This window comes from Jaculus jaculus, chromosome 6, assembly GCF_020740685.1.
Source record: "Jaculus jaculus isolate mJacJac1 chromosome 6, mJacJac1.mat.Y.cur, whole genome shotgun sequence".
Lineage (NCBI taxonomy): Eukaryota > Metazoa > Chordata > Mammalia > Rodentia > Dipodidae > Jaculus > Jaculus jaculus.
Window position 1 is genome coordinate 163,316,119 of NC_059107.1, and position 27,112 is coordinate 163,343,230.

General features: G+C 52.6%; 1 protein-coding gene across 1 annotated transcript in view; it reads right to left on the minus strand.

The window, feature by feature from the left end:
* Nucleotides 1–1,603, minus strand: part of Cerk (ceramide kinase) — a 45,857-nt gene extending 44,254 nt beyond the window's left edge. The window contains exon 1 of the mRNA XM_004650641.2: nucleotides 1,462–1,603. Within this exon, the coding sequence (XP_004650698.2) occupies nucleotides 1,462–1,603 (142 nt within the window). The remainder of the gene's footprint in view (nucleotides 1–1,461) is intronic.
* Nucleotides 1,604–27,112: the final 25,509 nt, after the last annotated feature.

Here is a 27,112-nt window from a genome sequence, read left to right on the forward strand (position 1 = left end):
TCTTGGGGCCTCTCTGTCAGTCAGGACTGCTGAGCCCACCCTCAGGGGCTGCCTGCCTCTTCACAGCTCCCCTGCTTGCCCACCCTGGGAGCGCCCTGTTGCTCTTTGCCTCCTTTAATGGAAAATGCTACACTGCATTAAAGACCTCATCACACGTGCTAACCCTGGGCCAGGGTCCGGCCTGTCCCAGCAGGTGCTCAAGGATTATACTAAGTGAGGTAACCCAGGCCCAGAAAGCCAAAGCGCCACATGTTCTCTCTCATATGTGGATCCTAGCTACAGATAATTGGGCTTCTGTGTGAGAAGGAAAATACTTGGTAGCAGAGGCCAGTAAGTTAAAAAGGAGACATAATGGGAAGAGAAAGAAAGGGAGGAGGATACTTAATAGGTTGATATTGTATATATGTAAGTACAATGATTGTAATGGGGAGGTAATATGATGGAGAATGGAATTTCAAAGGGGAAAGTGTGGGGGTGGGGTGGGAGGGAATTACCATGGGATTTTTTTTATAATCATGGAAAATGTTAATAAAAATTTAAAAATTGAAAAAAAAAAAGACCTCATCACACGTGCTAACCCTGGGCCAGGGTCCAGCCTGTCTCAGCAGGCGCTCAAAACTCGCAGGCGCTGGGGTGTAGGTCAGCGGTGGAACCTGTGCTTGGCATGCTAGAGGCTCTGGATCCCAGTACTCCAGGAGTCAGGGAGGGAGGGAAGGAGAGAGAGGAAGAAGAAAAGTTCGGCAGGGTAGCACACATCTGTAATCCTAATTCAAGGCCGGCCTGGACGGCACAGGAAGAGACCCTGTCTCAAAGAACAGCCAGGAATGAATGAACTTGAACACACCCACAAGGCCAGCCGGGGATTCCTCTGCCTGAAGCTTGCTCACCCTCCTGGTCCACACACAGTCTTCTGTTAATCCTCCCTGTCCTCCCCAGGAGGATGAAATGACATCTCCTTTATAAGCCTCTGCCAATCCCTCGGCCATCAGACAGCTCTGCAAAAGAGCCCCAGGGAGGGTGGCCCCGGGGTCATTGTCCCACCCCAGGCACTGCACCAGGCTTTCAGGGTGGGGTGTGTCTCCCGCGTCCACCACAATTACTCCTCTCCCAATCTCAAGGGCCTCTAGGGGCTTGTGGTCAACCCCCTTCCTACACAAGGTCAGAAGCCCTTTCTTCGAATGCGTAACCCCAGGAACTGCCCTCTGGAGCGCTGAGACTTGGAGAAGCATGTGCCCTTGCTTCACCGAGGTGGGCAGGAACGTCTGCCAACAGCGGGTCCGGATGGGCCTCAGCGTCCCCCAGCCGTAGACCGCCCAGGGGTCCCCTTCCCCTCCCGCCCGCGCCTCCTGCAGGCTATTGTCACCCAGGTCCCAGGAGGGTGCGCCTGGACGCAGGGAAGTTTCCCAGCCCGCGTCGGTGCCCCCCGCGTCCTCCCCGGGGCACCCGTCCTCCGACACTCACCCGCGCCGGGCGCGCCGAGCCCCGGCCCCGGGCTCCGCCACCAGCGCAGCAGCGCCCGCGCGGGCTCCAGGCAGACGACGCAGCGCTGCCGCTTCACCCACAGCTCCGAGCGCAGCGGCTCGGCCGCCCCGATCGCCCCCATCGCGGCCTCGTCCGCCGGGCGCGGGGCGCGCGGACGCCGGGGGGCGCGGGACCGTTAGCGGCCCTGCAGTGGGCCCGGCGCGGCGCGGCGCGGGGAGGCGGGAGCGGGAGGCGGCGCTGCGTCACCCCGTACGCAGGGGCAGGGCGGTGCGGGACCGAGGAGGGGACTGAAGGGGATCTGGGGAGAGGCGAGCACGGGGGACACAGAGGGGAGGCTGGGCTTGGGGACACGAGGGGACAGGAGGTGGACAGAGCGGGGAGTCCAGGTGGGGGAACAGAACAGGCCTGGGAAGGGGAGAGGGGCCCCAGGGCCGGGGCTGGCCAGTGGGAGAGGCCGGGTGCTCTGCAGGTCCCCAGGCTGTGGCTCAGTCTGCAGCTGGACGTTGGGGACTGGGGACTGGGGAACGCCCCGGTGACAGGCTGGCCCTGTGTGGGCGGCTGGAGGCCCCGGGGCTGGTGGTGGGTGCCCTGGAGCCAAGTGACCTTGGGTGTCCGTCTTGCCGCCTCTTGGGTCCTGGTCCCCAGGCGGCTGGGGAGGGGCCTTGCAAGTTGGTCCCAGGAGACTGGGGAGGATGGCTGGAGGAGGGGAAGAGGAAGTAGGAGGTCACTGGGAGGAAAAGGCCGGCTCCCTCCCAGGAGTAGGGTAGCGGCTGGGTCTGTGGGTGGCTCTGGGGTCTGCAGCCACCAGGGAGACAGTGTCAGGCACCTAGCCTGTCCATTTCCCAGCAGGCCGAGGAACCTGATACTCCTTAGCATTGGACCCCTTCAGCACTGCCTCCTCAGGGAGGTCTCCTGGGGCCTCTGGCTAAAAGGACCCAGAGATACGTTCAGCCCTGTCCTGGAAAGATGCCCATCCCTTTCCATGCAAACTCCACAGGCACACGAGCCTGCCTCTCACTGGGTCCCCTGAGTCTACATGGCCCCTGCACATAGGACACACTTATGATATTAGTTACACATCCATGCAATCTGTGGCTCAGAGCACAGGGCTCTAGCTTGACCTTGCCCAAGCCTACAACAGGGGCTGGCCCAGGATGTCTCTCCTCAGCTGTCCTGCTACTGCAGCAGGAGGTGGAGCTGGCCAGAAGTCCTGGGCCTCCCGCTGTGCGTGGGATGGGCTGGCTGATGCGCAGGTCTGAGCTTGTCAATTTCCCGTGACCAGATGCAGGGCCCGAAGAGTCATGAACCACTGCTCCTTGGGATCTCAACCTAGGCCCAGGCTCCAGGACAGCCCTGCAGCTTCTCATGGTCTCGGGAAGAGTCCTGCCCCGCCCTTGAGCATGCTGAACCTGAACTTGTTGGGTGGGTAGATGCCACTGGCCTGGCCCAGCTTCTCCCTCCCACGGCCACTGCTTGGCGGCTCGGGGAATGTGGACATGAAACTTCTCTGGCAGTCTCGTCTCATCAAGAAGTGGGTGCTGATGTCGCCACGGCTGCGTGTGTGAGGAGCACCGGGCAGTGGCAGTGGCAGTGGCAGCACGGGCAGCAGCCCAGACGCTCCAGGCCCCCTGCTGGGACCTCCTGCCTGGCCGTTCCGGAAGTCAGGGTTCTGCTCCTCCGCATTTCATCCTTCACTGTCTTCAGATGCTCCACACTGGCTATAAACACCTACAGCCAGACGGGGACCCAGAGAGGACTTGGCCCCACCCCAACCTCTCCAGCAGGGGAGACAACATAGATCAGAAAGCAGAGTGGGTCCTAAGTGCCATCCTGGCATGATGAGACCCGGGGAAGGACCCACCCTTCCTCATCCAGTGGACTTAGCCCACTGGTGAGGCTTAAGGTCCCTTAGTGGCATATGGTCTGAACTGTGTTCTCTCACAACTCACATGCCGAAGCCCATATTCCAGTGACTCCAACTGCAGCAGGGCCTTCAAAGAGGGGCTTGCTTGAGTCTCTTAGGGTGTGCCTAATTCATTCCAACTGGAGTCCCTAGAAGAAGGGGAAATTTGGCACTGACACCGGGACCAAGAGAAGAAGCCACAGGGCAGTGGCTCTCTGCAAGCGTCAGCAGACTCCAGCCTGGCCTTCACCTTGCCTTCCTGCCTCCACGAGCTGCCACGTCTGGAAGTGTGCTGCAGCAGCGGCCATGGCCGACCAGGGCACCTGCCTTCCTGCCTGGGCATCTGCCATTCTCGGACTTCTGGGGAGGGGCTGGGCTGTGCCGGACCTCATGCCGGGGCCCCGAGGGAGACGAGTCAAGGTGGAGGGTGTTGGGTGGTTCAGGGTCACGGCTGAGAGCAGCATTAGGAGGCAGGGGCACGATGTCGAAGGAAGCTGGCTCTGCACCAGAGCGGCTGCCAGGCTTGCTGCGTGTCGGGTCCCCTGGGGCCCATCACCACCGCGTGTGAAAGCAGCTGGTAGGGTGACTAATATAGCGTTGGAAACACCCATTGGCCTGGTCCATCCTGGGAGGTCTGGCTCTGTGTCAGGATGCCCTGCCAGCTGCCTGGATAGTTTGCCTGCCACCAGCTGTCCTCTGCCCTGGTTCTCCACCCTTCCCACCTACCTTCCTAGGAGACCCACACACACCGGCTGCAGCAACAAGCCCTCTTCCTGCTGCAGAGCACCCACATGCCATAGAGCCGCCCCTTCACCTTGGCGCTCACAGCACAGCAATACCCCAGCCTGTCACTGACCGGGTATGTGCACAGCTGACCGCACACCTAGAGGTGGCCAAGAAGCTGGGCTGGCCAGAAGCATACACTCAACCCAGCAGCCTGGACCCCACACGAACCAGGCTCTGCCCTGGTCTCGTGTCCACTCTACCAAGCTGTCTACTCAACCTGAGGCTCTAGGGCATGCAAGACTGCACACCTGCCCAGCTCTGACCAGCACCCTCTCCCCTGGGGTCCATATCTGATCAGAACCCTCTCCCCTGGGATCCGTCTCTAACCAGCACCCTCTCCTCTGGGACCCATCTCTGTCCAATATCCTCTCCCCTGGGGTCCATCTTTGACCAGCACCTTCTCCCCTTGGGTCCATCTCTGACCAGCACCTTCCTCCTTGGGACCCATCTTTTGACCAGAAACTTCCCTGCTGGGGTCCAACTCTGTCCAACACTCTCTCGCCTGGGACCAATCTCTGACCAGCACCCTCTCCCCTGGGGTCCATTTCTGACCAGCACCTTCCTCCTTGGGACCCATCTTTTGACCAGAACCCTCTCCCCCGGGGGTCCATCTCTGTACAGCATCCTCTCCCCTGGGACCCATCTCTGACCAGCACCCTCCCCCTGGGTCCAGATTCTTCACACCTGGGCTGCTTGGATCCCGAGGTCCACTCTAGGCCCACACATTGCCACCTAATACCCATGCCAGCATTTTCTAGTCCCTAGCAGCACCTTCCAACCAAACCCCTTCTCTGGCCTCTGAATAGCCCCCTCCTCCCGGAGACCTTGGTTACTGACAAGTCTGCCTGCTTATCTTTCCAGGCTTCCTCCCTGGTGAAGTCAGCAAGACCGTCTGACTTCAGAAAGTGGAACACTATCGGGCGGGGCCAGAGGGGCTGCAGGTGGTGCCCACTGGCTGCCAGGAATGCCCTCCACCCTCGAGGAAGAGCCTTCCAAGCACTTCATGTCAGAGCTGACTGCCTGGGAGAAATGTCCTGGTCCTAACAAGGCCCTGTGTGTGGAAGGCTAGGCTGATGATTCACAGTGCACAGCCGTAACCTGCTCAAGTGACCCACACAGTAGGCGGTAGGCAGCTGCTGAAGTGTGTGTGTGTGTGTGTGTGTGTGTGTGTTCCCATGGGCATGGAGGCCAGAGTTCAATGCTAGGTGTATTACTCCATTGCTGTCACCTCATTATTTGAGGAAGAGCCTCTTACTGAACCTAGAGCTCAGCAACATGGTTAAATTAGCTAGTCACTGAGCTCCAGGGATTCCCTGTCTCTGCCTTCCCAGTGCTGGGATTACAGGCACACACCATAATGCCTGGCATTTATGTGGGCTCTGTGGAACTGAACTTAGCTCCTCAAGCTGGCACAGCGAATATTTACCTCCTGAGTCCTCTCTGACAGTTAAACTCTACTGTCAACTTGATCAGATCAGGAATCAAGTGACATCTCTCTTGGCTAGTCTGTGAGGACATTTCTAGGAAGGATTAAGAAAGAGAAGGAGGGCTGGAGCGATGGCTTAGCAGTCAAGGCATTTGCCTGCAAAGCCAAAGGATCCTGGTTCGATTCCTCAGGGCCCACTGTAAGCCAGATGCACAAGGGGTGTGTGCATCTGGAGATCATTTGCAGTGACTAGAGGCCTTGGCGTGCCCATTCTCTCTCTTTATCACTCTCAAATAAAAATTAAAAAGGGGGGGGCTTCTCTTGGGCTGGAGAGATAGCTTAATGGTTAAGGCACTTGCCTGTGAAGCCTAAGGATGTAGGTTTGATTCCCCAGGACCCATCTCAGCCAGATGCATAAGGTGGCACATGCATCTGGAGGTTGTTTGCAGTGGTTGGAGGCCCTGGGCACCCATTCTCTCCCCCCTTCTCTTTCTCTCTCCCCCTTTCTTTCAAATAAATAAACAAGCCAGATGTGGTGGCGCACACCTTTAATCCCAGCTCTCGGGAGGCAGAGGAACTGTGAGTTCAAGGCCACCCTGAGACAACATAGTGAATTCCAGGTCAGCCTGGGCTAGAGTGAGACCCTCCCTGAAAAGCCCATAAATAAATAAAATATTAAGAAAGAGAAAAGCTTCTCTTTTAAGGTGATGGTGACCACTGGGGAGACTCAAAACTCATTAAAGTGCTAAGAAGTGACAGTGGAGTGTTCAGCACTAAGTGAGACATCCCTGTAGCAGCCTCTAAGGCTCAGGGGCCATTTTGGAAGAGGTGCTGGAAAGAATGTAAGAGCCCAAGGAAGGGGAGGAGTGCTTCCAATGCTCTCTTCCAGACACAAAGTGGCCTTGATATTCGTGACCTCACAGTGGCTGATACTACATACATGAAACCTGCATAGTAGGAGGGGCAAAAAAAAATGACATCAGAATAGAAGAGGGACTAGCTGGAAAGAAGAAGAATTTTAGTGGAGTGGGCATATGGAATGGGGGACAGAAGAGGTTAGATGGAGAGAGCCATGCTCAGGGTACATTGTGCATTGTATGGAGGTTACCGGCCCAAGTTCAGGCCCAGCGTCTGGTGAAGGTTTTCCTCAGCGGTGGCGCCGTCCTCTCATCATGGAAGAATGGAGGAGCAGAAAGGTCCTAAGCCAGCTTCCTGCAGATCTGTCATGCTCACTAGTCCATTCATGAGGGACTTGTCACTCATGACTTCTTCCAAAGGCCCACCTCTCCACGCCACCGCGAGGTGACTTCATTTTCACACGTCCTTTGGAGCAGCTGTCCCGGAGCCACAGCATCCAGCCTGCTCCCAAGGGCCGGGCGTGGTTATGTGCTCAGTATTCCATCCTGGCCCGAGCTGGTGCTCCCTTGGGTGGTTATCCTGTAGTTACTGATCCGTTCATGTGCCGGGGGCAGTTTGGGGTGCTCCCACTCTTGGGCTGTACGAACCATGCTCTGGGGATGCTCATAGGCAAGCTTGTGTGCACTTAGCTAGGGGTGGGATTGCCCTGCCACCTGCCCCCCCCCCCCCCGTGGCGACTTTGGCAAGGCAGCTGCCGAGCAGGGCTCGAAGCTCATGGCTTGGCGCGGCTTGGTCTTCACGTGCCCTTCCCTGTTTGCTGCACAGTAGCCATCCCAGCAGGTGTAAAACCCTGCTTTATCACAAAGCTGACGACTGATCTGATACTGTCTCTCACTTGCTTCTAAAGCAGAGAGGGCTGCTAGTGCGTGTGTGTGTGTGTGTGTGTGTGTGTGCACGTGTGCGCGCGCACGTGTGCCTACTGTGATGTATGTGGGTGCATGTGCGTGATGGCCCGGCATCTGCAACGCAGTGGCCCTCACTTGGGTTGTCCGATTAAGGTTGGTGCTAGGGTGGTGGGAAGACCTCAAGACCTGCCTTGGGAATAACCTCTGTGCCCTGTTGGCAGCCATGAACACATGCAGGGCCCAGTTCCACGTGGGGGCCTTGCTGAAGTTGCAGGCAGGAGGGGTCCTACATGACTCCAAGGTTTCAGAGGCTGGTGTGTGTGGGGGGGGGGGTATGAAGAGTTGGTTTCCGAGACCACTAGAGAGAGTCCCATGGTCCTGGGCTGGCTAGGGTGGCTAGCTCCTCCTGAATTGCCCAGATGCTCCTGGCCTCAGCACTCAAGACCCACATCTACTCCGGGAAACCTGTCTGCTTCAGGCTGTCCGTCACCCCAGTGATCCTGCTTCCAGGCCCCACTACCTTCCTGAGGAGCAGGCCTGCCTACTGGGCCCAGCCACCTTCCCAGGCTCCTCTCAGGCATGCCAGGTGGGTGACCTCATTTAGGTCTTGACCAGAAATAGAACAGCAGTGCTAATTAGCTCGTCAGCAGGGACTGTAAATGGGCCACAGCCTCTGCTGACATCCTGGGACATGGAAAATTCCACGTGCCCTTCCAGCACTAATGAGCAAGGGTACTGGGAACATGCCAACCATTGCCTCCCCACACTAGATGCTCTTGGTAGCATCTAGTGTGGGGAGGTGTAGACCTCCAGGCTCAGTGGACTGGGGGGCCCGGTGGGGAGTAGAACTCACTCATTTCACACCCAGGTGACCTAAACGTCCATAAGTGGCCCTCACATTGGGCAGCGAGACACAGTAGGGGTCTGGCATGCTGCCTCCCAATGAAGATCTGGGGTTCAGGCCCTGCCCCAGCTGCACATGGGCTTGGACATTCACCTGTCCATGTCCCTCTGCCAAGAACAGCTGAAAGAAGGGTGATGCATGGGTAAAACCTGACATGGAGCTGGACACAACACCGCGGCTGCTGGCCTCTGCCACTGTCCACTCATAACTCTGGCCTCTGCCACAGGTAGGCAGCTTGTATGAGGGGCAAGCCCTGGCTGGGAACTGAGGGAACTCTGAGGTGACCTTTCCATTCTCCCTGCTCAGCCTCCCTTTCCTTGAGAGCAGCCAGGGGGTGTCTTGGGTGCTCCCTGCTGACAGTGGTGCCTGAATTTTGCTTCCTCATATTCAAACAGAAGCCCGGCTCTCAGTGAGCAGAACTCCCCACAGGAAGTGGGTCTGTCTGAGGCCTGTTCTGATCTTCTGCCCATTGTAGCCCTGCACACTCTCCCGGGCGCCAGGGCTGAGAAGGATGTCAGAGAGCCGCCACTGCACCTGTTCTTACCGTGGTGGCCATGGCGATCGCTGTTCTCCATTGGGCCCTTGGTCCTCTGTCCTTTGTCCCTCTTCCCATGGAGGGAGAGGGTACCTTCCTTGCCAAGTTAGGAGATGCAAGGATGGGGTGTGGCTCGATGGGGAGATGATTGCCTGGCATGCATGAGGCCCCAGGCTCTACCCCAACCACTGCAAAAATGAATTTAAAAAATTAACTAATTAATTAGAAACAAGGAGTAGAGGGGCATGGAAAGTACCCTTGCCTGGGTGCACAAGGCCACTTTGCTTCTTGCTTGAACATATCAGAGTTCGCCAGGCCTGGGCTTGCCCACCAGCAAGGAGGCAGTGCAGCAGTGACCAGCTGAGGACTGAGCTATAGCCCCGGCCCACTTCTTTCTGCCTATATGGTTTTTTATTTGCATGTGTATGTATGCGGTGTATGCATGCATGCACATGTGTGTGGGTGCCCTAGGATATGTGTGTACATGAGTGTGGAGGCCAGAGGTTAATGTTGAGTGTCTTCTGCCAGTTTCATAGCTTGACCTGAACCCCACTTTCTTCCAACACCTGGTCATGAGAAGGAACACGCCATCCAAGGCTCCTCCTCTTCACTGGCAAGTCACCATGCCTCAAAGCATGAGCATTAAAGCCCGGGATGGCAGTCTCTCTCTTTTCTGGATCTTTTCCTGATGCAAGGTGTGTCTTCTCTGATTGCGTCTCTGCCTCAGCCTTCTATCTGCTTTTCTTCTTTTTCTTTTTGTTTTTCGTTACTTAAAAAGAATTTTTTATTATCTTATTTATGAGAGAGAGGGGAAGATCGAGAATGGATTCAACAGACCCTTCAGCTGCTGCAAATAAACTCCAGATGCACGAATTATCTTGTGCATCTGGCTTATTTAAGTGGGTCCCGGGGAATCAAGCCTGGGTCCTTTTGCTCTGCAGGCAAACACCTTAACCACTAAGCCATCCAGCCCTTTAGTTTCTTTGTGTTTGCAAGCAAGGAAAGAGAGGAGAGGGAAAGAGAGAGCAAGCAAGCAAGCTGACATGCCAGGGCCTCCAGCTACTACAAATGGCCTTCAGATGCATGCACCATTGTGCATCTGGCTTTACATGGGTTTTGGGGAACCGAACCAGGGTCGTTAGGTTTTGCGAGCAAGTGCCTTAACCACACAGCCATCTCTCCAGTCCCTGCTTTTCTTTTACATACTCACACTTTTCCCCTATCCCTCTCATGTTCTTTCTCTTCCCTGCTCTCGGTTCCACAGCCACGTCCTGCTTTGTTCCTCGCACTATCTGAGCTGCAAGGCTATGTGCGCAACTCTGCTGGGTTCCTTGCCTTTCCCCTCCAACACCACCCACACCAGCTCTCTGCGCCAACATGGGCCAGCCTCAGTAGCAGCTGTGATCAGCGTGAGCGGGCAGCCCCTCATGCCCTCCCCCTTCCTACTCTGAGTTACTACGAACAGTAAATAATAAATCACCTCTTGCTGGCCCCAGACCCTCTGTCATCTTCCTCTTTTTTTTCTTTTTTTCCCTGAGGCACATCTCACACTGGACCCAGAGCTCAGTGAGTTGGCTACACTGGCTTGTCAGCAAACCCTAGGAAGCCTCCAGTGTCTGCCTCCCGGGACATTTGCACTGATCCAACGCCAGGCGCTCCTGCTTGCTTAGTAGAACTTTACCCTCATCTTCCTAGTCACAGCTTCGCCCCGGCGGCTGCTTTTGTGTGTGCACATTTTGTGACTTTCCTGGGAGTGGCATGTAGGAAGGACCATCAAAGCATGTTTTATTTATTGCATCCTTTGATCTTTACAAGAACCAATGAGGAATGCAGTGAGACCCGAAGGGGCTGGCTTGGACATGCCCAGGTTCCATGGAGCTGGAGCCACCTGAGTCCTGGCTGGCCCTCAGGCTGCCTGCCCCTGGCATTTCCAGGTTTACAGTGGGCAATGCCATTCTATACCTCAGTCACCAGGGCATGAGAGGAACATGGGGCAGCTCTGGTCACCTCTCAGGTACAGGCTGGGCTCTCCAGGGTATCCAGCCAGAGTCTGGCGTGGCGCTACAGCCCGGCCCCTGGTGCCACCGCTGGATACACAGCACGGGTAGGAGGCCCAGATATCTTCCTGGACTCAGAAATGTTGCCCAGTTCCTTTTCTTTTAAACATTTGCGTTTATTTATTTAAGAGGGAGAGATACAGAGAGGAAGAGGCAGATAGAGAAGAAAAGAGAGAGGGAATGGGTGTGCCTGGACCTCTAGCCACTGCAAATGAACTCCAGATCTCCAGATGCATGTACCACCCTGTGCATTTGGCTTACACGGGTCCTGGGGAATCAGACCTGGGCCCTTTGGCTTTGCAGGCAAGCACTTTAACTGCTAAGCCATCTCTCCAGCCTGCCCAATTATTTTTTAAATAATTTCCCAGATGATGCAGCCTCCTAGCCGCTCCGTAAAGGCACCATCAACTTGTGTTCAGGAGGGGCGCCTGTGATGGGAGGAGGCGCATGATGGAAGCTGGGGCTCGAAGCCCCGGGGCTGTGGGATTTTGGAGGGCATGACAACAGGTCAGACAGCTCCTCACAGCTGGGCGTGGTCGTGCACTCCTTTAATCCCAGCACTAGGGTGGCAAAGGTAGGATGATCGCTGTGAATTTGAGGCCACCCTGAGACTGCATAGTGAATTCCTGGTCATCCTGGGCTAGAGCGCGACCTTCCCTCAAAAGAGAGAGAGAGAAAAAGAGAGAGAGAGAGAGCTGGGGAGCTGGGGAGTGGCCAAGTAGGAGCTACCACTTGGATACCCGGTGGTTGGAAAAGCAGGCGTGGCTGGGCAGGTATGGAGTATCTGGGGTCAGTGGCTGACAGGAGGGAAGAAGGAAATGAAATGGGCAGGGTAGGAAGGGCATAGCAGGCCCTCTGGCTAGGCCTGGTCAGGCGCTCTGTCTGCCATGCCTCCTGACCCTGGTCTGGTGACTGCGAACCAAACCTGCTGAGACCTGAGGACAGAGCCCAGCCCTGACCGCCCTAGGGAATGAGTCTCAGGCTGACAGCCCACGAGAGTAGCCTGGGTCTAGCTGCTCAGCTTGATAGGGTTAGGAGCAAGGTAGCCTTTTTTTTTCCTGGTAGCTAGTTAGCTAGGAACTGGCCCACGTAAACATGGGTGTCACCTTGCCTGTCCTGGCAGGACTAGAACCTGCTTCTGGTCCAGTCTCATCCAAGATGGCTGCCAGCATCAACTTGATGACAGCTCCCTGCTTCTTCCTCAGCTGAGCACACCTGTGCGCTGGCCCTTCCTGAGGCAGCCTCTTGAACCCAACCAGGTCCCTTCCTCACAGCCCTGAGCCCCATGGCGAGGCTCATTAGAATTGGCTGTCTGGGCTGGAGAGATAGCTTAGCAGTTAAGGCACTTGCCTGCAAAGCTAAGGGGCTCATGAATCTGGAGGAGCTGGTTTGCTGTGGCTGGAGGCCCTGGTGCACACATTCTCTCTCTCTCTCTACCTGCCTATTTCTCTATCTCTCTCCTAAATAAATAAATAAAAAATAAAATATTAAAAAAAAAAGAATTGAGCCAGACATGGTGGTGCACGCCTTTAATCCCAGCACTTGGGAGGCAGAGGTAGGAGGATTGCTGTGAGTTTGAGGCCACCATGAGACTACATAGTGAATTCCAGGTCAGCCTGGGCTAGAGTAATCCTCTACCTTGTTCATCACTCCCCTCAGTTATGAACACTATAAAATGAAAATAAAATCTCAGTGAAACACTTAAGTAAGTTACTTTGGGGAGTGATCCCAATTTCGGTCACTGGGAAATAAAATCCTTTACTTTCATTCATGCTGGTGTTGGAGTGATCTTTTCAGAAAAGTTCTGCAACATTTCTACTGACCAGGTGACTGGGTGCAGTGTGGGGAGCAGTTGTCACCTGCTAAAAACCATGGTCGTCACAGAGTGAGGAGGACTTAGCCTGAGCCCACAGGGTTTGCAAGATGCAGCCTGAGTGGCGCCGAAAGGCCGGGACCACAGCCGTCTGCCCTCTGCTGGCCGATGCCCTCCACACCCAGCTTGACCAGCGGGTTTGCTCGCTCAGTCATGGGCCTCTAGCTGCCCTGCGCAGAGGCAGAGAGGGCAGCTGAGCTGGCTGGAGAAGGGAGAGGTGGGGGGCCTGTGTAGCCAGCAGATGGTCCAGCAGCATCAGGCCTTTCATTTCATTGAGCAGCCTGAGCCATTCTTTCTCAGTTGCCAGAGCTTGCTTCCAGAGATGGGCTACCAGTGCCTTACATGGGCGAGTTGCAATAGTGACCTAGCTTGAGTCAGACCCCAGGGCTGGGGCAGTTTTATACCGGGAAACTGGCTCTCCCCTGCACTCCCCAGAGATGTGGACTGCAGCGCCAATGGATACACAGGGCGTGAGAGAGCGAAGCCAGAGAGAACTGAGAGCTGGCCTGCCCTAGGTGTAGGCAGGAGTTCCCTATTAGGTACAGCCCAGTGTCCCAGCCCTGGGCAATCCCCTGGGGCTTTCTTAGACTAGTGCCAACCTGATCCCCCCCGGGCGCTGGCCATATCCTGGCCATGCCCCAAGCTGTGTTCCAAGCCTCGCACCCATACCCGGTCTCCCCAACGCCATGCTCTCACACCCTGTGCCCGCCTGTCCTGCCTCGTCCTGCTCCACCCCCGGCCCTTATGCACGGAGCCAGCCTAGTGTTGCAGAGGGTGGTGGCCGTCTCAATAGTGCCTTAGGAGGTCCCTGCAGTGCCACTTCATGGGAGCTACCACCTGGGCATTGACCCTTGACTGGGGGCTGCGGCTGCCTCAGATGGTGCTTGTGAGGGAAACTCTTCCAGTAGGGTCCACTCTCTTGCTGTGGCCCAGGGGCATCTGGCTCAGGCCCTTTGGATGAACTATCACTCTGAGGCTGGGGAGATGGCTCAGTGGATAAAAGCGCTTGCCACACAAGCATGAGAGCCTGAGAAGTCCTCAGTTACCCCGAGTTTGATCCCCAGCATGCACAAGAAAAGCCGGCCATGGCCGCGTACACCTGGAACCCTAGTCCTGTGGGGAGCCCAGACAGGAGCATGCCTGGGGCCTAATGGTCAGCCACTCTGACTAAAAATGACAGCCACGGGTTCAGTGAGAGACTCAGTCCCAAGGAAATGGTGTGGAGGAGTGACGGAAGAGGTCAGTTGAGGTTCTTCTCTTGCCTCTGCATGCATGATCGAGGATCACACTCACCTGTACACGCATGTGCATACACCACACACCACACAATATACACATCACACCACACAATATACACTCCATGAACCACACAATATATACACCACACAATACACACACCACAAACTACACATTATACACACCACACAATATAAACACCACACCACATATTCCACACATGCCCTGTACACACATGTGTACACACACACACACACACACACACAACACAGAACCCCTTGAAAATCACTGGAAGCTAAAAGGTGGCGGTTGACATGGAGTGACCAGTGCATATCCCACAGGGCAACTATGCTCAGACGTGAGCCCAAAACACTGAGTTCTCGTTCTTTCTTCCTCCCTTTCTCTGTCTCTTCCTTTCTTTTTCTTTTTTTCCTTCATTCCTTCCCTCCTTCTCCTCCTCCTCTTTCTTCTTTTTTGTTTTTCTTAAGGCAGGGTCTTACTCTAGCCCAGACTGACCTGGAACTCACTTTATAGTCCCAGGCTGGCCTTGAACTCACAGTGATACTCCTATCTCTGCCTCCTGAGTGTTGGGATTAAAGGTGTGTTTCACCATGCCCAGCTAAAAATATTTTTATATTTATCAGAGAAAAAGAGTGAGTATGGGTACACCAGGGCCTCCTGCTGCTACAAATGGATGCTAGACACAGTGCCACTTTGTGCATCTGGCTTTTTATAGATACTGGGGAGTTGAACCCAGGCTGCAGGCTTTGCAAGCCAGTGCCTTCAGTTCCTGAGTCATCTGCCCAACCCCTGAAATTATTTTTCTGCTTGGCTTCCACTAACTGGAGACCCACCCTCCCTCCTGCAGGAAGAAACTGAGGCATGAGCAGTTCAATGGTGCCCTAATGTGCACGGCAGCACAGGGACCAGGTTGCCAAGGATCTGTGGAATTGCCACCCTGCTGGCCCCTCAGCCTCTTACTTTGCCACTGGGGCAATGGAGGCTCACAGAGGCATCTGAGAGGGGATCTGTTTGGACTGTCTCACAAGAGGATACTTTCTGACTTCCCCTCTTCATCCAGTGCCATACTATGCCAGCCAGGCCATGCTGCGATCAAGGCATCCCTCTAGGACCACACAAAAGTGCTCAGCTCAGAAACCAGGCCCCATGTAGCCCTCTGCATGCCGGTTAAATCCCAGCAAAATTGTGGCTCTCCCGCCATCCTGCCTGCCTGCCCTTCTTGTCCTCAGGCTGTCCCATGGTGAGGAGCCACACTGGGAAAGCCCTTTGTGCCAGCCTCCGTAGCTCCTCCCCAAGCAGCCCATTCACCCTGGAGATCCTGGCCACCATGCTGTGAGTCCAGTGTCCTGAGCCTTAATGTTCCTAGTTGGCCCAATCATATATCCTCGCTGGAGAATGCGACAGAGCAGGCCCTTCCTAGGAGTGGCTGTGGGGAGGAGGGCTCTGTGGGTGTCGTGTGTTACACCCTCCCCACTCTGAATCCTCCCACATTCAGAGGTTTAGGTTTAAGAAGTCCTTTTAAAACCCATTGTTTCAGGGGATGCCCATCACCACCTTGGGCACACAGGACGGTGCTTCTCCTGCACGGTACAGGCGGGAAACTCAGGCTGGCCTTGGGGCCACTGCAGTCAGCAGTGGGAGACTCGAGGCCAGCACACAGCTTGCTGATGGCCAGTCTGGGCACCCTCTGGGACATCATGCTGCCTTTCCTTCTGGCATTCCTGTCACACTGGAGCCAGCAGGCCACGAGTCACAAGGCTGGCTTGTGGTTCCTTGCACCTTTGCCAAGGTGGGGGAGGGGACCCACATGCTGCAGAGGACCCTGGGATCCAATCTCATTGTCAAGGGAGGAAATCCCACTGCTGATTCTGTTTCCTGCGGGCAGTGTGACCTTGGCCGAGGTCTGGCAGGCTGAAGTGGACAGTAAAGGGGCTGCGAGGTGAGCCCTGTCTCTAGACGCCAGGAGCCTTCTCACTAACGGGAACTTTGCATAAGTCATGTAGCCTCTTGGCCTGGAGAGATGGTGCCGCCGTTAAGGGAACTTGCTTGCAAAGCCTGTCGGATTGGGCTCCAGCCACCCATGTAAAACTGGAAGGGCATTCAATTTTAGTAGCAAGAACCCCTGGTGTGTCTGCACACACACATGCCTGCACGCATGTTCTAATAAACACACTTTTGAAATGGGAAGCAGGGCACTGGGAGATGGCTTAGCCATCAAAGGCACTTGCCTGGAAATGGGAATCTCCGTATATTGCTCAGCTGGACTTGGGAGAAGCTTCTATTTTCAGATGGCAGAGACCACAGGGGAGAGTCAAAATTCACCAAAGTGCCAAGAAGGGGCAGTGGAGACATCTCTCCCATAACCCTCCAAGGTTCAGGGACCTTTGCAGAAGAGGTGGCTGGAAGAATGTAAGAGCCAAAGGAAGGGGAGGAGGGCTTGGCAATACTAAAGTGTCCGTGCTCTGCATCAATTCACAGTGGCTGATGCTGCCACATAAGATCTGCATGGTAGGAGGGGAAACGATAACATCAAAATAGAAGGGAGACTTGTTGGAAAGAAGGGATTCGGCAGAGGACGGTTGGGGAGAAAAGAAAAGGAGGGTGAGGGGAGGGGATTGTGAATCATAGTAGATTGTCTCTATGTACAGAGGTTGTCAACAAAAAGTTTTTAAAAGGATAAAAGGGGCTGGAGAGATGGCTTAGTGGCTAAGGCACTTGCCTGCTAAGCCTAAGGACCCAGGTTTGATTCCTCAGGACCCACGTAAGCCAGATGCACAAAGTGGTACATGAGTCTGGAGTTCATTTGCAGAAGCTAGAGGCCCTGGTGTGCCCATTCTCTCACTCTATCTGCTTCTTTCTCTCTCTCAAATAAAAAATAAATTAAATAAAATATTAAAGGAATAAAAGGGATAAAAAGTTGGATTGGAGGGCTGGAGAGATGGCTTAGCGGTTAAGCGCTTGCCTGTGAAGCCTAAGGACCCTGGTTCGAGGCTCGGCTCCCCAGGTCCCACGTTAGCCAGATGCACAAGGGGACGCACACGTCTGGAGTTCGTTTGCAGAGGCTGGAAGCCCTGGCGCGCCCATTCTCTCTGTCTCCCTCTATCTGTCTTTCTCTCTGTGTCTGTCGCTCTCAAATAAATAAATAAATAAATAATTAAAAAAAAAAAGTTGGATTGGAGAGATGGCTTACCAATCAAGGAACTTGCCTGCAAAGCCAAAGGACCCAGGTTCAATTCCCCAGGACCCACATAAGCCAGATATACAAGGTAGCTGGAGGCCCTGGCATGCCCATTCTCCCTCTCTCTATGCCTCTCTCTCTCTCAAGAATAAATTAATTTCAAAAATTCAAATAAGGATGAAAAGGACAAAGGGGAATCACAATGCCCATGATGCAGCCCCCACAGGTACATGGGTAGAGCATGGGACCCGGTGGGCTAGGCCTGGGAGGATGGGATAGCAAGGTGGAGGTGGGAAACAGAGGAGGCTGGTGAGAAGGTGCCCGTGCTTGGCGGGCAGGGCTGGCCACGTGGCCGTCAGCACCTACCTCCCCAGGAGCCACAATACAAGTGACACAATGCTTTCAAGGTTTTCAATCTAATTTCTAGTTTTCCCTGGATGCCAAAATAGCTGGTCATTTATATTTTTTGAGGTGGGTGTGATTTTTTGAAGTTTCTTTTTAAATTAAAAGTTGCTTTGCATCTATGAAAGCATTTGTTTTTCCCTTTCCAATTTTAACAATCTGGCAACAGAATGGGACTGCTGATTCCCAGTGTTTTATTTTAAACTTTATTTTGTATTCATTTGAGAGAGAGAGAGAGTAAAAGAGGCAGGGGAGTGGGGAGGGAGAGAAAGAGATAGAGAGAGAGAGAGAAAGAATAGGCATGCCAGGGCTTCTAGCTGCTGCACACTAACTCCAGATGCATGCGCCACCTTGTGCATCTGGCTTACATGGGTCCTGAGGAATTGACCCTGGGTTCTTTGGCTTTGCAGGCAAACACCTTAACTGCTAAACTATCTCTCCAGCCCCCAATGTTTTAATGTACGGGGAGGGGAAAGGCGAGTGTTGCAGTCCGGTTCGCATTGCTGGTAGAAATCACCCAACCAAGAGTAGCTTCTGGGAAAAAGAGGCTTATTTTGGCTTACAGGCTCGAGGGGACGCTTCATGATGGCAGGGAAAATGATGGCATGAGCAGAGGCTGGACATCACCCCCTGGCCAACATAAGATGGACCACAGCAACAGAAGGGTGTGCCAAACATTGGCATGGGGAAACTGGCTATAAAGCCCATAAGCCTGCCCCCAACAATACACTCCCTCCAGGAGGCATTAATTCCCAAATATCCATCAGCTGGGAACCTAGCATTCAGAACACCTAAGTTTATGGGGGACACCTGAATCAAACTACCACAGTGAGGAAGGGTGAGAAAAGCAAAAGCTTTTCTTCTTCCTGCCTTCCCTCTCTTCTGCCTGATAGAAACTTCTGGAGTGTAACCTTCATTTGGAAGAAGCACTTGAGCGGCTGGTACCCTGCCAGCCTCCCTCTTCGCCTCCTGTTGCAGATGAAGGAGGCATACCCAGCTTGCAAACAAGATTCTAGCATCGAGGAACATGTCAAAACCTTTCATTCCACCCAGAAAACATCAAAACCTTACATTCCACCCAGAAAACGTCAGAACCTTACATTCCACCCAGAAAATGTCAAAACCTTACATTCAACCCAGAAACAAGTTCTGAGCAGCTATAGGGCATGAACCTGCCCCTGCCTGTGTGTACAGGAAGCCACCGCAGCTTCCCTGGTCATGGATACACTGAGCAAGTTTGCATTTAGTGTGAGCATTTCCCTATATCAGAACATTCCTGCAAGACAGGAGCAAGAGGGCAGTACAGCAAGAAAGGGTGCTGAGTAGAAGTGCTCGGCAGTAAATGCTGAAAAGAAATGAGAAGGGCGGTTTCTGTCCCGGTCTCCTCCACTGTCAGGCAGATGAGCACAGCTTCCCAACACAAGCCTCTACGTGGGCTTATTCACGCCTCCCTCCCTCTCACCTTCCTGCTTTCCTTTCCTTTCCCTTCCTTTCTTCCTTCCTTCCCTCCCTGCCTCCCTCCCTCCCTCTCACCTTCCTGCTTTCCTTTCCTTTCCCTTCCTTTCTTCCTTCCTTCCCTCCCTGCCTCCCTCCCTCCCTTTCCTTCCTTCCTTTCTCTCTCTTTCTTCTTTCTTTTCTTCCTTCCTTCCTTCTCTCTCTCTCCCCTTCCTCCCTTCCTCCCTTCCTCCCTTCCTCCCTTCCTCCCTTCCTCCCTCCCTCCCTCCCTCCCTCCCTCCCTCCCTCCCTCCCTCCCTCCCTCCCTCCCTTCTTTCTTTCTTTCTTTCTTTCTTTCTTTCTTTCTTTCTTTCTTTCTTTCTTTCTTTCTTTCTTTCTTTCTTTCTTTCTGAGGTAGGGTGTCTCTCTAGCCCAGGTTAACCTGGAATGTAGCCTTAACTCATGGCAATCCTCTTACCTTGACTTCCTGAGTACTGGGATTAAAGGTGTGCACCATCATGCTTGGCCCTTCCTTTTCTTTTTTTTCTTTCTTTTTTGAGACAGGGTTTTGCTATATAGCCCAGGCTGTCTGTAAACTTACCACCTTCCTGCCTCTGCTGGCCCATCTGGCTGTCATCTTTCTGAAGGTCAATGTCACAGAGGTGGTGAGTTTTCTGTAATTAAGAGGAGCAAGGAAGTGGGTCTGGAGAGATGACTCAGCAGTTAAAGGTGTTTGCCAGCCAGAGTTCAATTCCCCCGTACCCATGTAAAGCCCGATGCATACATGCGTGTATCCGGTGTCTGGAGTTCATATGCAGTGACAAGAGGTCCTGGCACACCTAATTTCTTTTTCTCTTGCTCTCAAATAATTTCAAAAAGATTTAAAAGAGCAAGGGGATAGTTGGGGCTCAGGCGCAACTGGATCCAAGGGCTCCCTGAGCGGCATTATTCTCTGTCGATGCAGACCTCCCTCCCCCACACTGCAGGGGACATAGGAAAAGTACCAGACCTTCCTTCTGACTATAAAACTATAACAACATAGGATCTATGACTATAAAAATAGATGTGAAACTAAAATCAGAAAGAAGTCTGAAAAAACAATACAGTGGGAACTTTCTAAACATTGCTTGCAGAAAACACCAAGAACAAACCTCACTGGGAACAGGCAAAGCCATGGTGAAGAAAATCAGAGGAAGGGACTATGATCATGGAATATCATTTATATTTATGGAAGTTTTCAACAAAAAGTTAAAAATAAGGGGCTGGAGAGATGGCTTAGCAGTTAAGGTGCTTATCTGTGAAGCCTGAAGACCCAAGTTTGACTCCCCAGTGTTCACGTAAGGCAGATGCACAAGGTGGTGCATTCATCTGGGGTTTGTTTGCAGTGGCTGGAGGCTCTGGTGCACCCATTCTCTCTCTTTCTATCTGCCTCTTTGTCTTTCTCTCACATAAATAAAAGAATTTTAAATATTAAAACTGTTTTGAAAAGTTAAAAATAAGAACTCACAAAGGAGTGAGAGATGTGACTGGACCCTCTCAGGAGGGGCTGCATCATCCAGTTGATCAAGTAATTCATGTGAAAGGGAGGCTTATATATCTGAGTATTTTAATATGCAAACTATCTCCAAACAAGTAATGTCCCTTCTCTGTCCTGCTTCTGAGAGGGAAGGCCTACAGTCCCCTGGTGCTGTGCTGAAGTGGACACGGCATGGCTGCCCGCTGCACACATGCCCTGTTTTCAGTGGGGTTGGGGTGTGGAAACGGGCTGACCACTCTCCATGCCCGGGGCGAGCCGTGACTGGTCGCAGTAGAGCTTTCTTGCTCCATTAAGTGATTGCTTTCGATATGATATGGCAAAGGCACAGCCAGCCTCAGTGCCCACGGGCACTGGCTCCAGGCTCCCCCCCCAGTCACCACCCTTCTTACGTGTTCTGCTCACGTGGATGAGGCCGCGTGCTGTTTACACACAGGCTGTGTGTGTCCTCAACTCCGTGTAAATACTATGTCAATAGGCATCATTCTGTATAATTGAGGGGATGACAAGAAAAAAAATATTAGCTGTCCATGGGCTGAACAGTGGGTTGACTGGATGTTAACCCTAAGCCAGCCGGCGCAGGGTGTGTACCTGGGCACCGCAGATGTTCAGGAACAGCCTCATTACCATGAAGCAAAACTCTCACTGGGCTACATAGTGAGTTCAAGGCCAACCTGGGAAACTACTGAGACCTGTCTGAAAAGAAAAGACAAAAAGCGACTGAGGATGCCACTCAGTGGTTGAGCACTTGCCCAGCATGCACAAAGCCCTCAGTCCAGTTCCCAGCACCCCAAAACAAAGTTGTTTATAGCATACTGTTAATTGAAAAAGCATGCTTCCAACTTTTGTTGGGAAAAATTTCACGTGTAGATCTACACAATTCCAGAACTCCATCGTATCATTTGTTATGATTCCAGGTGAATAAAACACATACCGATTTGAACATTAGCAGGGGATTTCTGGCCCAGTGTGAGAAGTCCAGCCTGTCAAGCTCCAGACATTGTCCAGTCCAGACCGCACATCCATTTCTGCATCGCGCTCTTGCCTCTGGCTTCCTTCAGCTTCAAACCAGCTTCCTCACCCTCGCAGGACGGCTGTCAGTCACCAGCAAAGCTACAGGTGGCCCTGTTCAGAGCCAGCAGGTTGAGAGTTTTGCTTCATGGTGATGAGGCCACCCACGCACCTCAACACCTGGCATATATCATTCTTTTTAATTTGCAGGAAAGTGGTATTTCATTTCCCTTTTTGGACTTAGTGCCTAAGTAGCCCAGGCAGTCCTTGGACTCAAGTCTCCTGCCTCAGCTTCCTGATTGCCATATTGCAGGTGCACACCACCATGCTCAGCTTTTCTTTATTTAGAGATTTTACTTCTTGCTTGAATATATATTTTGATTAATTTTCCTCAAGTATTAAATATATAGTTCATTATAAAAACCAGATCAATTTCCTATTGGAGTCACTGACTTTCTTATTTATAAGATGTACTTATGTTAACTTCTTTTCAGATAGGGTCCATGTATTTTGCTTAATTCAATTTAAAAATGTTTATCTGTTATTTATTTCCAAGGAGAGAGAGAGTTGCCACAGCAAACGAACTCCAAATACATTCGCCGCTTTGCGTATCTGACTTAACACGAGTGCTGGGGAATTGAACCCTCGGCTGTCGGGCTTTAAGTGCTGAGCCGTCTCCCCAGCCCTCAGTTCATTTCGTTTTTCTTTTTGTAGAACAAGTTAATCCTATTCCCCAGATGCTTCCTGCCTTTGGTACTGTAGTGGACAGAGCAACTAACAGAAACACCTGGAGGGAGAAAGGAGTCACCTTGGCTCGGGGTCTACGGGGATACAGCCCGGCATGGCAGCGAAGGCAGAGGGCTGGGAGTTGCTCATGGCTGTTACATCATGTAAGCAGTCTGGAAGCTGAGGGAGCTTGGGTCAGGGTATAACCTCCAGGGACCCACGTCCTCTACTTGTCCTGCCTCTTAAAGGTTCCACATCCTTCTGAAAACACCGCCACATGAGCCTATGGAAGACATTTAACATACAACCCACAATGCCTCCCTTACTGGGCAATAGTCACAGGGCTTTGTCAGGAATCAAGGCAGGTGGACAGATCTCTGAGTGACCTTGGACAACCCATTCTTCCCATTTTGCAACTCTTGAGCAGAATGTACAGAGACAATAGCAGAGATAGATAAGGATAGATAAGGAAGAGCTGTCCTAACAGGCCAGCATTGTCTTTGACCTCTCTAGGACAAGATGCCTGGTTCTTCTTCTTCTTTTTCTTGGCAGGTTCTCACACCAGCCCAGACTGGCCTCGAACTCATGGTGCTCCTCCTACCTCAGACTCCCAAGTGCTGGGACTATAGGTGTGAGCCGCTATATCCGGCCAGACAGGACATTCTACAGTGCCTTAGCCCACTTGAATCAAGTGACATCTAGAGTACAAGATCTCAAGTAGAGTGTGTCTTGGGTCCCCCATGGGCAATGTGATGAGGCTTGTGGGATTCTGGCTGCTTACCTGACCGGTGTGAATGCCTCACTGGACAACCCCTCAGGATGGACGTGGCAAAGGTCTGAGTGCCAGTGGGCTCTGCTTTGAGCTCCTGGCCAGGTCCAGAACTCTCACAGGTGGCCATGTGCAGTCCTCTACCAGGCTTTGGAATGTCCGGAGACACAGGTGAGGTGTATCAAGACCTGCCCTGGGGTTGATAATGCTTGTTGCTCTCTGGAGGTGGGTAGCAGTGCCTAACAAGTTTTGATTTATTCCTAACACCGTTTTCACTGACTGAGCCAGTGTGGCATTTTCTGAGGCTCACAGGATGGCAAACAAGGTCAGTGACCCAAAGCAGGCATCCTGTGTGACCTCAAGGGGAAGCCAACCCAGGCACAGGAACGGGCACCTTTGCCCTTCTTCAAACTTGGAGCTACCTATACCCTTTCCACGTGTGCAGACTAGTGGAGTCCCTTTGTCGTGTAAGCCAGTCTCAGCTGTACATCTTCTTGCAGTGAATAAAACTTAGAAAAAATTTAGTGCCAGTGAGTGGGACAAGGCTAGGGACTGGCCCTACAGTATAGAAATGGCTGAATGGAGTTGGCAGCTGGGTCAGAGAGGAGGATCCATCTTTCATGGCAGGGAACTGAGGACCTTTACTGTGTCACTTGTCACTGTGGTAGGCTCACTATTGCAATGGAAATGCCCTGAAGGTATCTGTGTTCCAGTCCTTTGAATGATACTTTCAATGGCCAAAAGGGAATTTGCAAGTGTGATTAGAATAAGGGCCTACACCAGCTGTGGGCAGCTCAGGACTGTGCTTCAAGTCTGAGCGGGGAGGAAGGGCACAGACCAGGAACACAGGAAGCCAAAAACAACAATCGACTCTTTCCTAAATCCACAGACAGATCCAGCCATGCTAACCTCTCAACTTTAGCCCCATGAGGCTGATGTTGGACTTTGACCTAGAGTGCTGTGAGAGAATGTATGTGTACTGCTTCCAGCCACAAGGGCTTTGGTAATTTGCCAACAGCAGACAGTCAAGTAACTCAGACACCACTGTACCACTTCACCATGGGGCAGCGCAAAGTGGCTGATGGGGGACAGCGCCATGACCCCCAGCAGACAGACTTCACTGAAGGGGATACATGGGTGGGTGGGTACAGTCCCAAGACCCTATAGGAGAGTCCTGAGCTGAAATGAGAGCAGAGAAGGCAGAAAATACACCTTTGCTGAAAGAGGCTCTTTCTGCCCTGCCCTGAGAGGCAGCTATGGCTGTAACAAAAAGATACAGTGCCCAGGGCTGGAGAGATGGCTTAGCAGTTAAGCGCTTGCCTGTGAAGCCTAAGGACCCCGGTTCGAGGCTTGGTTCCCCAGGTCCCACGTTAGCCAGATGCACAAGGGGGCGCACGCGTCTGGAGTTCGTTTGCAGTGGCTGGAAGCCCTGGTGCGCCCATTCTCTCTCTCTCCCTCTATCTGTCTTTCTCTCTATGTCTGTCGCTCTCAAATAAATAAATAAATAAAATGAACAAAAAAAAGATACAACGCCCCAACTCATTCTCAGGACCCCAGCTGCCTGCCTGAAGTACCAGTCGGGGTGCTCCTGAGGACTGGAGCTAATTGAGTGTGTATCTATTACAAGGGGGATTTGTTAGATTGTCTTACAGGACATGGGCTTCTCTGTCTTCTCTGATCAGTCACTGGGTGTAGGCTGTCCTGAAGTGAGGGTGTCCCTTGGATAAGATCACTTCCTGCTGAAGGGCCCTGCTGCATGTCTGCAGCAGCTCAGGAAATGGCATCTTTAAGGAGGAACATGGGGTGTTCACGGAAACCCCCACACCACTGCTGCCTCCTGGAGTTTGCATGGAAGGGAAGAAGACTACTTGTTTAATCACTTGGTTAAGTGTTTTGTCATTTTCAGTTGAGAATATGATCATGTAACTGGATTCTTTTTTTTTTAAATTATTTATTTATTTATTTGAGTGCGACAGACACAGAGAGAAAGACAGATAGAGGGAGAGAGAGAGAATGGGCGCGCCAGGGCTTCCAGCCTCTGCAAACGAACTCCAGACGCATGCGCCCCTTTGTGCATCTGGCTAACGTGGGTCCTGGGGAACCGAGCCTCGAACCGGGGTCCTTAGGCTTCACAGGCAAGTGCTTAACCGCTAAGCCATCTCTCCAGCCCGTAACTGGATTCTTGAGGACACAAAAAAGGGATACCTGGTGGGTAAGGGAGGAAGTAGAATTGGTGTGCCAGCCAGAGGGACAGCCTGAGCCTGAAGAAATAGCTGTGAGTGGCACGATCAGTGAGGTATCAGGTCCATGTTGCCAGTCCTAAGGCTGGACTTAGTGCCTCCTTGTAGCCACCACCCACGTTGACTTTGCTTTTGGTTTCCCGAGGTAGGTCTCACTCTAGTCCAGGCTGATCTGGAATTAACTATGTAGTCTCAGGATGGCCTCGAACTCATGGTGATCCTCCTACCTCTGCCTCCCAAGTGCTGGGATTAAAGGCGTGCGCCACCATGCCTGGCCCATGTTTACTCCTTAATTCTAGTTGTGGGAGCTGCTGGCACATTCTCAAGTATGGCAGAGACCACTGCTGCTCACCAACATCCATCTCTCCTTTCCTTAACAGGAAGTTTAGGCGGAAACATGGCCACGCTGCTGGAGATCACCTCTTCCAGCATTGCCTGCACGTGTGTGTGGTGTGCTTGGGTGAGAGGCGACTCGTTGCCCTGGACTCTGTGTAGGGCGCAGGGTCACCCACTCATGGGAGACTGTGTATGGCCTTGCACTATACCCGAGGACTGACCTTGTAGCAAAGGAAGTTATGGCAGTGAGTCCATAGCCGTCGGCGCTGTGGCACACTCCAGGACCTTAGAAGGGGTGTGACCCCAGGAGACAGGCAAACCTCAAACGTCTTGTTATTCTTAAGTAGAAGGCCTGGGTGTGGGAGACAGCACAGGAAATGGGAGCAGCCTCGCTCACTTGTGATTCCTCAAGGAGATCCGTGCCTCCTTTTCACAATTCTCTCTTTTTCTTTTCTTTTCTTTTCTTTTCTTTTCTTTTCTTTTTTTTTTTTGTGTGTGGGGTCTCAATCCTCACAGAAGTACATTTCCAGAAGGGCCAGGAAGAATCTCAGCCTTCAAGTTACAGATGCCACTTGCTCACATCAGGCTCCTTATGAAGAGACCAGAAGGCCAGGAAGGGGGTCACCTCCTGTGCACCAGGAAGTGCCTGGGATTCTGGGATGCTGCTGCCCAGAGGGGGCAGGAAGAGCAGAACTAGCTCTTCTGTGAAGACCAGCGCGTCTTGTGCTCCCTGGCCCAGCTTTGATAGGCCCACAAGCACAGCCATGCCTGCGAAGGGCTCAGTGACAAGGGGCTCTGAAGGGTAAGGATGGAAACCTGGGGCACCTCGTGTGTTGATTTCTTTCTTGTTTCTGTGATATGTTATAGGAAATAACTAAATCAGCGAGAGTAATCAGGCAAAACCCACTTCAGAGAGAGAGGGAGAGAGCCTTTGTTAAGCTTCACGTGTGGACCTCTGTTGGCTAACACCAAAACAGACAGAGGCCCTTAACGCTGATTGTGCTGGAGTTTTATATCTTTTACAATCCTTTTTTTTTTTTCCTTTATTGGGAGTCCTGGCTGCTGATGCATTTTCCAGCGCTTGTAGAGGGAAGAGATTTATGGTCAGTGAGCATAGGGTTAAGCCATTCTTTTTTGTCAAGTAAAATTAACTGCAGGTTGTTGTCTCCTGAGATAAGGTAGTCATTATATTGTCTAAACGGGGTCAGGCTCAAAGTCAGTTTCTTTTAGCTGTATTATCACAGAATTTATGTTAGATACCATAAATTGTTTAAAGGAATCTCCCAGGCTGGAGAGATGGCTTAACGGTTAAGGTGCCTGCCTGCAAAGCCGAAGGACCCAGGTTCAATTCCCCAAGACCCACGTGGGCCAGATATACTAGGTGGTACATGTGTCTGGAGTTTGTTTGCAGTGGCTGAAGGCCTTGGTGCACCCATTCTCTCTCTTTCTCTCAAATAAATAAATAAATAAAAGTAATTTAAAGGACTCTCCCTTGC